Here is a 14,017-nt window from a genome sequence, read left to right on the forward strand (position 1 = left end):
TGCGATCACTGTCACAGCCCCTGCCCCCTCCCGGAAATGAAGCGTCATCAGTGACACTCCTTTCAGGGCCTGTGCTCTTCTCTGCTGTCTCCCTGCGAGCTGTGCGATCTGCACACTGACAGTGTCTGCTCTGTTGTTGGCTCAGATCAGTAATAATCATCCAGCAATAGAATGATGTCAGAATACCCAGCATGCAGGAGACTAGTGATGTCACTAGTGGGGGTGGTGCTAGTCTCTTGCATGCCGGGTATTCTGACACCGCTTTGTTGCCGGCTGATTACTGATCTGAGCCGACAACCGAGCGGACGCTGTCACTGCAGATCACAGGGACGAGCACAAGTCCTGAAACGAGTCACTGATGACGCTTCGTTTCAGGGAGGGACAGGGGCTGACAGTGACTGAAGCCTCTGCCTCTATGCTCTGATGACGCTTTGAGTATCCCAGCATGCACCAGGGGCTCTCAAACAAAGCGTCATCACACAGGAAATTGGGAAATAAATAGAACAACAGTTAGTGAACAGTAGGGAATTTTTTAATACAAGTATATTAGAAAATAGCTTAGATTATGGCACTAAATAGATAGGGATTTAGAATGAAATTTAGCTGGTCTTCAGACCACCCCTTTAATTTAAGTTAGATTTTAAGAGGACCTTTCACCAGTTTAAAAGTGGCCAGACACCCCCTTGTTAAAGACCAGACATATTAGTACTAAATAAAGAGACCCATACTTCTCTGGAACCGTATGGCGGATTTGAAAAAAAAAGAAAACGGAAATACTCTGCAAATAAGAGCACAAACCACTCACTTTTGACCTGGTGAAGGGTCTTTTTCTTTTTTTAAAGCATATTAAAACATATAGACCAAGTGTGTTAGTCTCAAAAGAAATCCCTCACTTTCCTCGCAGGGTCTGGTGTCCTGTCTTGGTGGACCGATATTAAGTGAAATATGCAGGAAAATGTCAAGAGACATTCGTCATTGTAGGGGAGGTCTCCCTGATCTAGTGGTGTGGAACGTTCAGAAGAAGATGGTTAAGGTACGTGGGTCTTTGTGGCATGTGGTAGCGATGGCAGCAGATGGGCGATACTGCTCTGACTGCTTCTGTGTTTCAGCAATGTGTCAAGTGCATATTATTATGTCTGGTAAACCTGTATTTCCCCAATCATTATTTGAGACAATGCTAATTTTGAGATGTCTTGAAAGAAATTACATTTCCAATCAAATTTTGGTAAATTAGCAGCTTTGGTCATTTTACAGAGAATGTGTCACCTTTTTTGACCTATGTAACCTATTTATCTGGGCGTACAGGTTATAGACAGCTGAAAACAGTCCTACCTGTATGTCTCATATCAGATGTCTTGTTGTTGAGAAATCATCTTTATCACTTTATATAAATGACCTCTTCCAGGATATGGGAAGGATGTTGCCCAGAAGGTAACTCTGCCTCCAGAGCTTATTTTGTGGGAAAATGGGAATCTATCAAATGTGGTGACAGACTCCCTTTAAGTCTGGTTTTGATACATTTTTTAATTCAGAATAATTCTGCCCAGCAGGTGGCAGTGTAGTGTATATAACCGTATACTGCACCTATGAGAACCACAGCTCCATAAATAATGCAAGGGACAAGGCAAAGCAGCAGCATTTGGATGGCTAGTACTTCTTCCCATAAATCTGCAACCCTCCCTTTTTTTTGTTTAGCTGCAATTAAATACAAGTTATTGATTTTGCAGTGTGGGAAACATAATAAGCAGGAACCATATTTATCAGGTAATGAAATGGTTCAAGCACTAGTATAATAGAGCAATAAAGACCACTAAAATCACCGATGTAAGAGGTGGTCTGGTGGGCAGCGCTAATCACAGTGCATGCACATACAGCAGGATCCTTGCTCATATCCTGTCATTTAAATTAGGACCTTTTTGAAGGTTTCACTTTTTAGGCCACGATCAGTATTTCTAAGCTAAAACCAGGAGTGGGTGATAAATACAGAAGTGGTGACGTGTTTCTATTATACTTTTCCTCTGATTGTTCCACTCCTGGTTTTGGCTTACAAATACTGATGTAAAATACTGATCAAATACTGAACCTGTGAACATGGCCTCAAAAGGTATGCCCTATAGAGATACCAGGTTTTTCCGTCCATTTTGCTACTTTATATTCTACTATTAGATGGGTGTCGTCTCAAGGGAGGAGTAATTGTCAAGAACTGTTCGGCCTTGTGCACACTAGCAGGATTATAACCCCTTCCAGAACAATCAAATATTTAAACATTAATATGACTGTATTAAGTATGAATTCTGAAAAAAAAGACAATGGGGCAAATTCATAATTTTCAGGTTTTTTAAATGACTTTTCTGATTCGTCTTGTGGTGTATGTTGTCAGCTTCCGTGTCCAAGTCTTCAAAATGGTGCGGGTGGGTTGATAAGTTTTGCTCAAATATAAAGATTTTTTTTTTTATGCATTTTATAGTAAAGTCATACAATTCTTTAAAATATTGCATATTAGTCTTCACCTGCACAAAAGAACAAAATGTTAGTTTTTTTGTAGTGGTATATAACTGAGCAAAAAGGTGACATTTAAAGAAAAGTAGTAAATGATTAATTGGGCTAAAATATCTGGATAGCCAAATCTACACCCATAATGGCGAAGTAAAAATAACAAAAAAAAAGGCGCTGATTTGATTAAGATGCAAAAAAAATAATTTTATGGCCATAAACTGCTTCAAACACAATGATGAATTGGCCTGTGATCCCCCGTTACACAGTGCAGGGAAGATAAATGCACAAGATGGAAATCACTTAGAAGTTGGGTGTAGTTTCAGCTTTTCACAATCCAAGCTTGGAGAAATTTTTTTCTTTTTTAGAGGATTCATGGCCACACAAGGCCCCTTCATTGTGAAACTGATCCTGTAATTTCCAATAGGAACAGTTTAGTGTCCAGTGGTTTCATGGTACTGCTAGATCGGCTCTCTGGATGTGGTGAAACTACAACTATCAGCATTGCATGACAGCAACCAGATTAGGATTTGTAATCTCACAGCAGCCGGAGTGCCGCAGATCTCTGCACTGGGCCGATAACACTAGCAGCGTCTTTGACGCCAACTAATAAATGTGAACTGAGGCTATAAAGAGCTTTTAAGACCCAGTATATTAAAATGAGGGTTACAGATCTGCTTTATTCTTTATTAATATTTTCTCCTTCTCTTGTAGCTGGTGGAGGTAAAGGGACCCAACGATCGCCTGTCACATAAGCAAATGGTTTGGTTGCATCAACTGAGGACGATGGGAGCGGATGTAGAAGTGTGCCATGTTGTTGCCATAGGAGCCAAGAGTAATAGACTGAACTGATTACCCTGTTCTACAACGTGTATATTAACGACTACTCTTCTTAAAGAAATAAACTTTAATAGTGTACCTTTCTTATTTATGGCACCGAGTGACTATGGCTATAGTGTTTTCCCACTAGGAGGCAGAAAGTGTTGCTCTTCTCCCACAGACTACACCCAGCTGCAGCTAATCCATAGAGTGTAATGTCCGCAGGAGGTAGAATAGCCCCTCATTTCTACATGATTTTAACACTGTTCACCTGCAGATCATCCCTATAATGGCCGGTAAATAACATTTCTGCACATGACAGGTATTTAGGAAGGAAGATATTTCACACTCCTCTGCAAACAGTGTTAAGCAAGGATTCCCAAACCCCGTCCTCAGGGAAGTTTCTGATTCCTTAAAGGGATTCAGTTTGAACAGTCATTCTGAGCTGATAAAGTCCCGCAGCTCAGTGCTTCACGGCGGGGCCAATCATTTATATACACCTTCCCATCTGCTTGGTTTCCCTCCATCTCCACCCCCCTCTTCTTTGATTGACAGCTGTGACTTCATAGAGCAGAGAAGGGAGGAGCTGGAGGGAAAACAAGCAGGTGGGAAGGTGCATATAAATGATTGGCTGCCCTGATGCACCAAGCTCCTGTGCTTGGTTTGAACAGTCATTCTGTGCTAACAGAGCCCTTTAATAATAATTCCATCACCTGAGCAATACTAAGAAAGTCCTGAAAACATGACGTGTTGGGGCAGTGAGGACTGGAGTTTGGGAAACACCGGTGTTAAGGAAAAGCAGAGGTGATTAGGAAGTACAGTAACTCCACGGAAAATTACACAATGGGATCTTTAAGTGTGGAGGTGCATAGCCCAAAAGTGACCAGAGCTCTGCTGATGTCATAACTGCAGAGCTGCAAACCACCTATAGTACAAAAGTGAACCTGACAGCTGATACATGATGTCTAATCCATGGGCAGCATGTATCGGGCACTGGCTGTACAATCTCAGCCAGGTATGGTTGACTATGAAACGCTGCTGCTGCATTTCAGAGAAGAACATACTCTAAAAGCCACTTTGGACCAAGCAGCTCTGGAGACTAGTCAGACAGATGGGACCCCATCGGCTTCTCCCCACCCGCTTCTCTAGAGTGACCGGTCTCTGCCTTGCACGTATATGACTCACACTTCTCTATTTGACAGACAAGAGTCGTCTGGGTTTGATAAATGCCAGGAGAACATTACCTGCTTAACAGCATTGTGCCAATGGTAAAGTTTGATGTTGGAGGTATAATTTTTGCTTTTTTTTTGTTTTTTTTGAGGGAGTGGGTTAGGCTGGCTTGGGCCTGTTAGCTCCACTGTAAGGGAATCTTAATGCCTGTGCTTACCAGGACATTTTGGACAACACTGTCTTCCAACTTTGTGGAAACAAAAGGATTTTCTTTGTTCCAGTATGACTGTCCCTCAGTGCACAAAGCAAGGTCCATAAAGGCACGGTTGGGGTAGTTTAGTGTAGAAGAACTTGAGTGGCCACACATAGCACTGATCTCAATCTCATCGAACACATTTTGGATGAACAAGAACAAAGATTGCGAGCTAGGCCCTTTCATTCAGAAAACCATTTGAGGACAGATATTAATTTTGGAGAATAGGCAAATATTCCCACAGACAAAATCTTGTAGAACGCCTTCACAGAAGCTGTTTGAGTTGCAAACGGGGGGAACCAAGTTCATATTATTGTCAATAATGTCCTAAAAGCTCCAGTGGAGGTCCAGATGTGGCCAAGCTTACCTCAGCTCAGAAAATAACACACGAATGTCGAGTCACACAAAATTGTGAAGTAAAGTGTCAAATTACATCAGACAATGGCTTGTGCATAGTTCAATGTTAAATTATCTTATTCCACTTAAGTGAGAACGCCTATTCTTGATAACTTGTCACAGAAGGTTATTGGTCAAGTTGAACTTGGCCATCTACTCATTACAGATGTAGCCAATACTTTTGTCCATGTAAGGGCGGTTTCACACGTCCCTATATTTCCGGTACCAGAGATGCCTGTGTGTCACACGTGTGGCAACCGTGTGCCGCCCGTGTCCCGCATCAAGATCACACGTACTGGCGCTTGGGAATCAGTGTACAGTTGATGCTTGGGAACAGCGCCAGGTGCTGAAAGCTGCCCTCATCATTCATTGTTCCTTGCTCGCTCTGTGATCAGCACGAGAGAGGGACAATGTTAGGAGTAGTAGTGTCTGCTCCGGCAGTGTCAATGTGTAATAATAAAATCCATACAGTTACCTGTCCGTAGATGTCCCCCACTGTAATCCACTGACGCCGAGGAGAATGAGCCGGTGCCTAGAGCTTCTCCGAGCTCAGGAGCGGTGTCCTGTCACTCCGTGACCTCCATTCAGTGCAGGGCCCCACTCGCTTGAGCGGCTCATTCTCGCCGGCGTCAGAGGATTACAGTGGGGGACACAGCCGGACAGGTGAGTATAAGGATTTTATTCTTTTTACACAGGGACACTACTACTCCCAACATTCTATCTTCCTCGTGCTGATCACAGCGCGAGCAAGGAACAATGATGAGGGCAGCGTTCAGCATCGGGCGCATGGGAACAGCGCTGACTGTACACAGTTTCCCAGGCACCGATACGTGTCACAATGATGACACACGGATGTCATCCGTGTGTGTTCAGCGTAAGACATTTGACAGACCGCGCATCCGGAAAAAAAACGGACATGCCCGTGTGTGAAGCATACGGTCCGTGAAAACACACTGACATGTGCACAGACTCATTCATTTGAATGGGTCTGCGTGTGTCAGTGTCTTCAGTACGTGTGGAAACTGTCACCACACATACCGGACACACTGACGTGTGAAAGAGCCCTAATGTCTAGTGCCATCGGAGTCTATATTTTTATACAAGGAAGAATAACAAAAAAATGCCAATTTTCTAGCACAGGATAAACACAAGTGTTGGCACTATTAAAAGGGAATCTGTCAATAGGATCAACCCTCCTAAGCAGTCTATATATTCATGTAGGTCATAGCAGCTGAATAAAATGATATCTGCGATCCGATGTCTTATTCCAGAGAATAAGACACATTTTTCTTAATATGTAAATGAGCTATTAGGATCTATGGGCCGGACACAGATCTACAGTACAGACCAAAAGTTTGGACACACCTTCTCATTTAAAGATTTTTCTGTATTTTCATGACTCTGAAAATTGTACATTCACACTGAAGGCATCAAAACTATGAATTAACACATGTGGAATTATATACTTAACAAAAAAGTGTGAAACAACTGAAAATATGTCTTATATTCTAGGTTATTCAAAGTAGCGACCTTTTGCTTTGATGACTGCTTTGCACACTCTTGGCATTCTCTTGATGAGCTTCAAGAGGTAGTCACCAGAAATGGTTTTCACTTCACAGGTGTGCCCTGTCAGGTTTAATAAGTGGGATTTCTTGCCTTATAAATGGGGTTGGGACCATCCGTTGTGTTGTGCAGAAGTCAGGTGGATACACAGCTGATAGTCCTACTGAATAGACTGTTAGAATTTGTATTATGGCAAGAAAAAAGCAGCTAAGTAAAGAAAAACTAGTGGCCATCATTACTTTAAGAAATGAAGGTCAGTCAGTCCGAAAAATTGGGAAAACTTTGAAAGTGTCCCCAAGTGCAGTTGCAAAAACCATCAAGCGCTACAAAGAAACTGGCTCACATGAGGACCCCCCAGGAAAGGAAGACCAAGAGTCACCTCTGCTTCTGAGGATAAGTTTATCCGAGTCACCAGCCTCAGAAATCGCAGGTTAACAGCAGCGCAGATTAGAGACCAGGTCAATGCCACACCGAGTTCTAGCAGCAGACACATCTCTTCAACAACTGTTAAGAGGAGACTTTGTGCAGCAGGCCTTCATGGTAAAATAGCTGCTAGGAAACCACTGCTAAGGACAGGCAACAAGCAGAAGAGACTTGTTTGGGCTAAAGAACACAAGGAATGGACATTAGACCAATGGAAATCTGTGCTTTGGTCTGATGAGTCCAAATTTGAGATCTTTGGTTCCAACCACCGTGTATTTGTGCGACTCAGAAAAGGTGAACGGATGGACTCTACATGCCTGGTTCCTACCGTGAAGCATGGAGGAGGAGGTGTGATGGTGTGGGGGTGCTTTGCTGGTGACACTGTTGGGTTATTTATTCAAAATTGAAGGCATACTGAACCAGCATAGCTACCACAGCATCTTGCAGCGGCATGCTTTCCATCCGGTTTGCGTTTAGTTGGACCATCATTTATTTTTCAACAGGACAAAGACCCCAAACACACCTCCAGGCTGTGTAAGGGCTATTTGACCAAGAACGAGAGTGATGCGGTGCTACGCCAGATGACCTGGCCTCCACAGTCACCAGACCTGAACCCAATCGAGATGGTTTGGGGTGAGCTCGACCGCAGAGTGAACTCCTTCAAGATTGTTGGAAGACCATTTCCGGTGACTACCTCTTGAAGCTCATCAAGAGAATGCAAAGCAGTCATCAAAGCAAAAGATGGCTACTTTGAAGAACCTAGAATATAAGACATATTTTCAGTTGTTTCACACTTTTTTGTTAATTATATAATTCCACATGTGTTAATTCATAGTTTTGATGCCTTCAGTGTGAATGTACAATTTTCATAGTCATGAATATACAGAAAAATCATTAAATGAGAAGGTGTGTCCAAACTTTTGGTCTGTACTGTACATGAGAATCGGCCTCCAGATGAACTGGGACATTACAACTGTCAGTTATTACATGTCACACACTTATCACACAGTTAGCTCTACAGTGAGACCATGAGAGCAGACTAATCCAGAGATTTGTCTCATTAGAAACATATCTGCAGCTGCTCTTGTCCTCTCATAGTGCTGTCAGCTCTGCTGCAGAGTTGTGCATGATTATCATTAACAGTACAGCAGAGTTTAACTTAGTCTCACTACAAACATTTGCGCTTGTCAGCTCAGTGACGTCAGCTTTGTTGTACCGCCCTTCCTCACACATTGCTGCTTGTGAAATGGAAACTGAAGCACTATGACAGGACAACTGTAGATGTGGGTCTTATTACAAAGTTCAGCTCAGCTGTACTGTTAATAATAATCACACACAGCTCTACAGTGAAATCAGGAGAGCAGACTGTCAGTCAATACATGTCTCACAATGGTAACATCCTTTTCATTTAAAAAAAAAAAGCTCTGGAGGCAGATTCTCAGGGATATCCATGTCCGGCCCATAGTTCTTAACAGCTTATTTACATATTAAGAAAAATGTGGATTTCTCTGGAATACGTCATCGGATCGTAGATTTCAAGGTATAATTTTATTCAGCTTCCTATGACCTATACTACATGCCCTTATAGACCGCTAAGGAGGGTTGATCCTACGGACCGATTCCCTGTAAAAGGCATGGGTACTATTCTAATATACAGACACTTAAAATGTTGTAATCATAAAGCAGGAAAAATAGCTATAATATTACTCACTCACTTTAAAAAATGAGCTACATGGAGAGAGTAAGCTATGTGGGTATTGAGCTAAAATAGTAAGAAATTATCACTGTGCACAGGACTAAACAGACAATGTAATATACTGCATGCCTAAAAGCTTTACTCACAGAGAAAAGACATTCATCATTTCTGGGAAGAATTACTTACACTTCATGCACAATTTGAAATAAATGACTTTCGGTCAGAGAGTTGTCATGGATCAATTAAAAGTCTTTAATAAAAACAAAAAATATCAGTTTCTACTGGAATTTTAAATATTAGTCACATCTAATCCTTTAGTAAGCAGTCAATGCAGAGAGTACCAAAACTAAACCGGTTAACTCATTTTCAAACTATGTACAACTTTTAATTTAAAAAAGTAAAGGCACTTCTACATCTATTCTGTAACGTATCTACAATTAACAGTGCACATCATGTTTGTTTGACTCCTGAATCGGCTGAAAGAAAACTTGGCGATGGGGCAAAGAGGTTTTAAAGAAAGCAAGATAAGCTGCACGATTCTTACATTTCATCGCCCAAAGAAAAAACATTTACATTCTCATACAGTATTATTTTACATCAGGTGTCTATGTAAAATGTAACTGGTAAAAAAAAAAAAAAAAATCTCCCAATAAAGCAAAAAAAAAAAAAAAGAAACAAGGAACTGACATGTGTAACATGGTAAGAGATCAACAAAAACACAAAATGAGTGATCCGATCCCTAAGCTTATAGACTAGCTTTTTATATGGTAACTTGGAGCTATAAATACAACTGTAAGAGATTGATCTGTTAGCTGTTTTGGTTACTTTTACTGCATTTCCAATGGAAATACTGTTCTTAACTTCAAACCAGTTGTTTTAGAATATGTGCAAAAGGAAAAAAAAAGTCAGTGTATGGTTATCATACAAATTGCAGCACATTGGACTATCAAGGATAAACCTTACTGTTATTAAAGCAAACCTTTAACTATCCCTCAATCCTCATTGGTAAGTGTTTCGGTGGATAACCAAATTTTGGCACCATTTAAAAATTTGCTTAACGGAGTGCCCAGTATACTCCGGCGACACAAATTCCCAATTGGTGAAAAAGGGAAAGAGGAGGAAAGAAAGTCCAAACTCTCATAACTGCTTTGTAAGTCATCAGCTCTGAAGAACATTCTGCTTTGTTCGCTATCCAGGGTTGTGGTTCGGGACAATGGGAAACTTCGATGCTGACGAAGACTTGTTTGTAGCATTTCAATCTCATCAGCCAGCAGGGAAATTTTGTGGAAGGCAGTGATAGAACCGCCATGGTTAATCTGTGCCTCAGGAATCCAACGAAGATACAAAAGTTTCCACAGTTTAATGTGGGGACCATTCAGCCTTGGTAAGATCACTCCATGCAAGTCCACTGGCTTAGAAAAAAAGTTTCTGAGATACAGCTGTAGTCCATTGTTCTGGATTTCTGGAGCCTGATGGACCAATTCAGGTCGTAATCTCAATATCAGAGAGTTCCTGCGTGGCATTAGCTCTGGTTGAGTGATGATCCCATTTTTCAGAGAAGGAGGCATTCCTCGTAACGTGGAACTGTAGTTTTTCTGGAAATAGAATGATAGGGAAGAATAATCAAGCAGCTCAAATACCGTGTGAAGGATAGTCTAGCATATCAGACATAATAAAGGGCTAATTCAAACAATGGTAATGTGATATTTTTCGTGTCTGTATCACAAGCTCAATTCCGGGTTTTATTGAGATCATGAGTAGTGTTGAGCGAATTTGTTCGGCATTTCAAATTCGTGTTCGGCGTTCCGACTTGTTCGCGCCAAAAAATCGGCTCCGCCCATGAACATCCCTGATTTGCCACGCTGTCACGCAGATGGATGATCAGGGATGTTCATGGGCGGAGCCTATTTTTTGGCGCGAACAAGTCGGAACGCCGAACACGAATTTGAAATGCCGAACAAATTCGCTCAACACTAATCATGAGACCAGGCCAAGAACTGAGGCCATAATATGGACACTAAAATGCAGTCAAATTACTACATCTGTATCAGTATCAGCCCTAAGGTGTAATAGCTTTCACACCTAAATTAGATTCATGGGTCCTTATATGCAGCAGCTTTCAAAAGGAACAGAAGCCATTAATGCTTCTATTTAAAAAAAATATGTCAGGTCCTTTAAAGGGAACTTGTCACATTTAGTTACTTGGCGTCCTTATATTACACCGACATATTAAACAGAACTTTACTTACATTGAATGGAACATTGATGACCATCTAAATTAGCTATCAGTATGTCTTTTGAAGTGTGGGAATAAACCTGGAGAAAATTGACGCAAACATGGTGTGAACATACAGACTCCTTGCTGATGTTATCTTTGGTCAGATTTAAATCAAAGACCCAAGTGCTGAAAGTCAAGTGTGCTAACCACTGAGCCACCATGACTAGTCACAGAGGACAGTCCCCACTGGATTCTTCATGCCCCCCCAGCTAAACAGATAAAAGACCTGTCAGTGCAGCTGAGAGGGTGGGAGATGCATCTCATCCCCGGCTGAGCTTCCAAATACGTTTCTCGATGAAATGCCTCAACATTTCAGAGTAAAACATGTCTGTTAGGCCACATTCACACGTTCAGTATTTGGTCAGTGTTTTACACCAGTATTTGTAAGACAAAACCAGGAGTGGAACAATCAGAGGAAAAGTATAATAGAAACAGGTCACCACTTCTGTATTTATCACCCACTCCTGGTTTTGACTTACAAATACTGATGTGAAATACTGACCAAATACTGAACATGTGAACGTGGCCTACTGCAGGAGCCAGTCTCTGATTCATTCTGCCCGTGGATCAAACAGGATCAATTTAACTGAAAAATTGGGCACTTTTAGATAAATCAGTAAAATAGAGCTTATAGGGTCATTTTAATGAGTTGTTCAGCACCTATACATCATGCCCCAGTATTACTGTGGGTTTGGTTGGAGTGACCGTGTCCTGTAGTTCTGGCAGTGATCACATATTACAAAGGACAGTCTGATTCCAGTGGTTAGAGATAATTTACAGTAGATGCCATTTATCATACTATACCTTTGTCCTCTTGAAACTTTTGGTAATTCCATTCTGAATGGTGGGGACGCTCTTCCCAATATACAAGGGGTTATTAAATAGTGCACGGTCCTTCAGTGAAAACTGCAGGGACCAATTCCACACAGATGGAAATTTCAGTCCCTTTTCATCCCCAAGCTGAATATTTTTAGCAATTGCAAATTCCTAAGAATGAACCGAAAGATTAATGTGAAGTGTAAATTACAAGATTGGAGACATGCTAGAGTAGAGATTTAGGTTAGAAAAATCAGTGCTTACCCAATTAAAGGGTTGAATAAAACAGTTTAGTCACTAAAATGAAAAAGAACCATTCTTACAACTTAAAGGAACCTGCAATAATTAAAAGGATATCTGAACTGCAGGAAGAATGTTAGAGAGCAGAAGGAACTGATCAGACTAACATTTTTGTGGCAAAAGTTTCATTAAAAAAACTTGCATTTTGTTTACTCCAATCCCTGGTATTTGCATAGGAGTCCAGTGGGCGGTCCTAATCAGTGACTGAAAAGACCTCCCCTGTATGACTGTGCATGCAGAGATAATTGTCAATCACTGAGTAGGACCGCCCACTGGACTGTATGCAAACACCAGGGATTTCAGTGAATAAAGCTCAAGTTATACTAAATCTATTTCCCACAAACGTACATATCAATCTGCTCGGCTTATTCTCTATGCTATGCTGTCCACAGATCGGACTGCATAAACAGTGACAGCTTCCCTTTAAATCTTATTCCTTTTTTAAACTTGGTGTCAGCTATGAATCAGCTTTCTGGTGAATTATCACTTCGCTAGAACATGCTGGCAGGCAGTATATGTGCCATGAGGCTTCAGAGTTGGGGTCAGGAGACCCATGGTCACTCCATTCATCGTGGTCTGCGCTCAAACACATGGATGTGTGAATCTAGCCACATAAGCCAATATAGGCCAGTCATGGTTTATACAGGATTATGTGCCACCAATAATCTACAAATCATTTCATCTTCATATTCAGCTAGATGGTGGTTGGATGTAAATGGTGATCGGAGCTGAAGAGCGCCGCTCTGTTCCCTGTGTAGTGACCATTCGCCGTTACTGCAGCTCAGCCAACTTCCCCAATTCTAGATAAAATTGTTCACCCTTGTCACCTGCAGGGCGGCGCTGCCAGCGTCTCCAATATGGAGCAGTCACTACCTCATCTCTCTACTGCTGCAAATACAAGTAAGTTAGAAGTTTGTATAGAGGAAACTTGATTCCAGGTAATTTATACATGGTGTACAGCAATTATCTGTAACCTGTGGCACCCCAGCTGTTGCAGAACTAGAATTCCTTGCATGCACATGGTGGGAGTTGTAGTCCCACACCAGAGAAATAATGAAGTCCACCGATAAGGAAGTGTGTGTTGAAGACCTGGGGTTGGGAGACCGTGCATATGATCCAGTACCCAACAAGCTGCACTTCACTCAGCTGGACACTAGGGGCCTGGGGCTGATTAGACTGCTTTGTTTTCAATACTTCTTGGTACTTGGCTTTGATAAAACTTTCTTGATACAGCCATGTGCGGATTACATGTGTTTTTTATTTGTGGATTTTCTGCATCGAATGCAATGCTATGCGGAAAATCCGCATATAAAACTCCGCGTACCCGCAAGAGACATTAACAGGTTGTGGATTTCAAACACGCACCGCAGGTCAGTTTACACTGCATAAAAGTTTTATTTTTATTTTTTTTAAAACCCAGTGGGCATGAGATTTCTATAAATTCCATCCACTTTGCTGGAATTGTAAGACGCTGTGTTTTTTGCGCAGTGAAAATACCAACATCTAAAACGCATCCTGGGAACTTGACCTAAGAGGCACACACATCTGAGGCTGAATTCAGACGTCCACGTATGGACTGCAATATACTGACTGGCCGCGGGTCTCCTGACCTGAACCCGACAGCCTCAAACACGCATGTTTCACAGACATCCATGACCATGTTTCACAGACGTTTGAATCTGGAACATCTTCAGGGGCTTGTGAACCAGAAACAGACGTCTACACCAGCTCCAAGCTGGAGTAGAGATTTGTACAATAACTCATGCAACTTTCCGTGGAGTAAATTTTGGGCTACAGTTAGTCACTCGCC

At 41.7% G+C, this 14,017-nt stretch overlaps 2 protein-coding genes across 3 annotated transcripts in view; one reads left to right on the plus strand and one right to left on the minus strand.

The window, feature by feature from the left end:
- The window catches only part of FAN1 (FANCD2 and FANCI associated nuclease 1), a 31,758-nt gene extending 28,338 nt beyond the window's left edge, over positions 1-3,420 (plus strand). Inside the window, exons 13-14 of the mRNA XM_073652905.1 lie at positions 905-1,033; positions 3,208-3,420. Of these exons, the coding sequence (XP_073509006.1) occupies positions 905-1,033; positions 3,208-3,345 (267 nt within the window). The 3' untranslated portion in view covers positions 3,346-3,420. The remainder of the gene's footprint in view (positions 1-904; positions 1,034-3,207) is intronic.
- A 5,621-nt stretch (positions 3,421-9,041) lies between these two features.
- The window catches only part of MTMR10 (myotubularin related protein 10), a 107,219-nt gene continuing 102,243 nt past the window's right edge, over positions 9,042-14,017 (minus strand). For both annotated transcript variants that reach the window (XM_073652908.1, XM_073652907.1), the window contains 2 exons: positions 11,896-12,078; positions 9,042-10,408 (listed from right to left, as the gene is read on the minus strand). In XM_073652908.1, coding sequence (XP_073509009.1) covers positions 9,806-10,408; positions 11,896-12,078 — 786 coding nt within the window. In that variant the 3' untranslated portion in view covers positions 9,042-9,805. The remainder of the gene's footprint in view (positions 10,409-11,895; positions 12,079-14,017) is intronic.

The sequence above is a fragment of the Phyllobates terribilis genome, unplaced genomic scaffold (assembly GCF_046119375.1).
Source record: "Phyllobates terribilis strain yellow unplaced genomic scaffold, ASM4611937v1 Scaffold_11__3_contigs__length_659146591, whole genome shotgun sequence".
Taxonomy (NCBI): Eukaryota; Metazoa; Chordata; class Amphibia; order Anura; family Dendrobatidae; genus Phyllobates; species Phyllobates terribilis.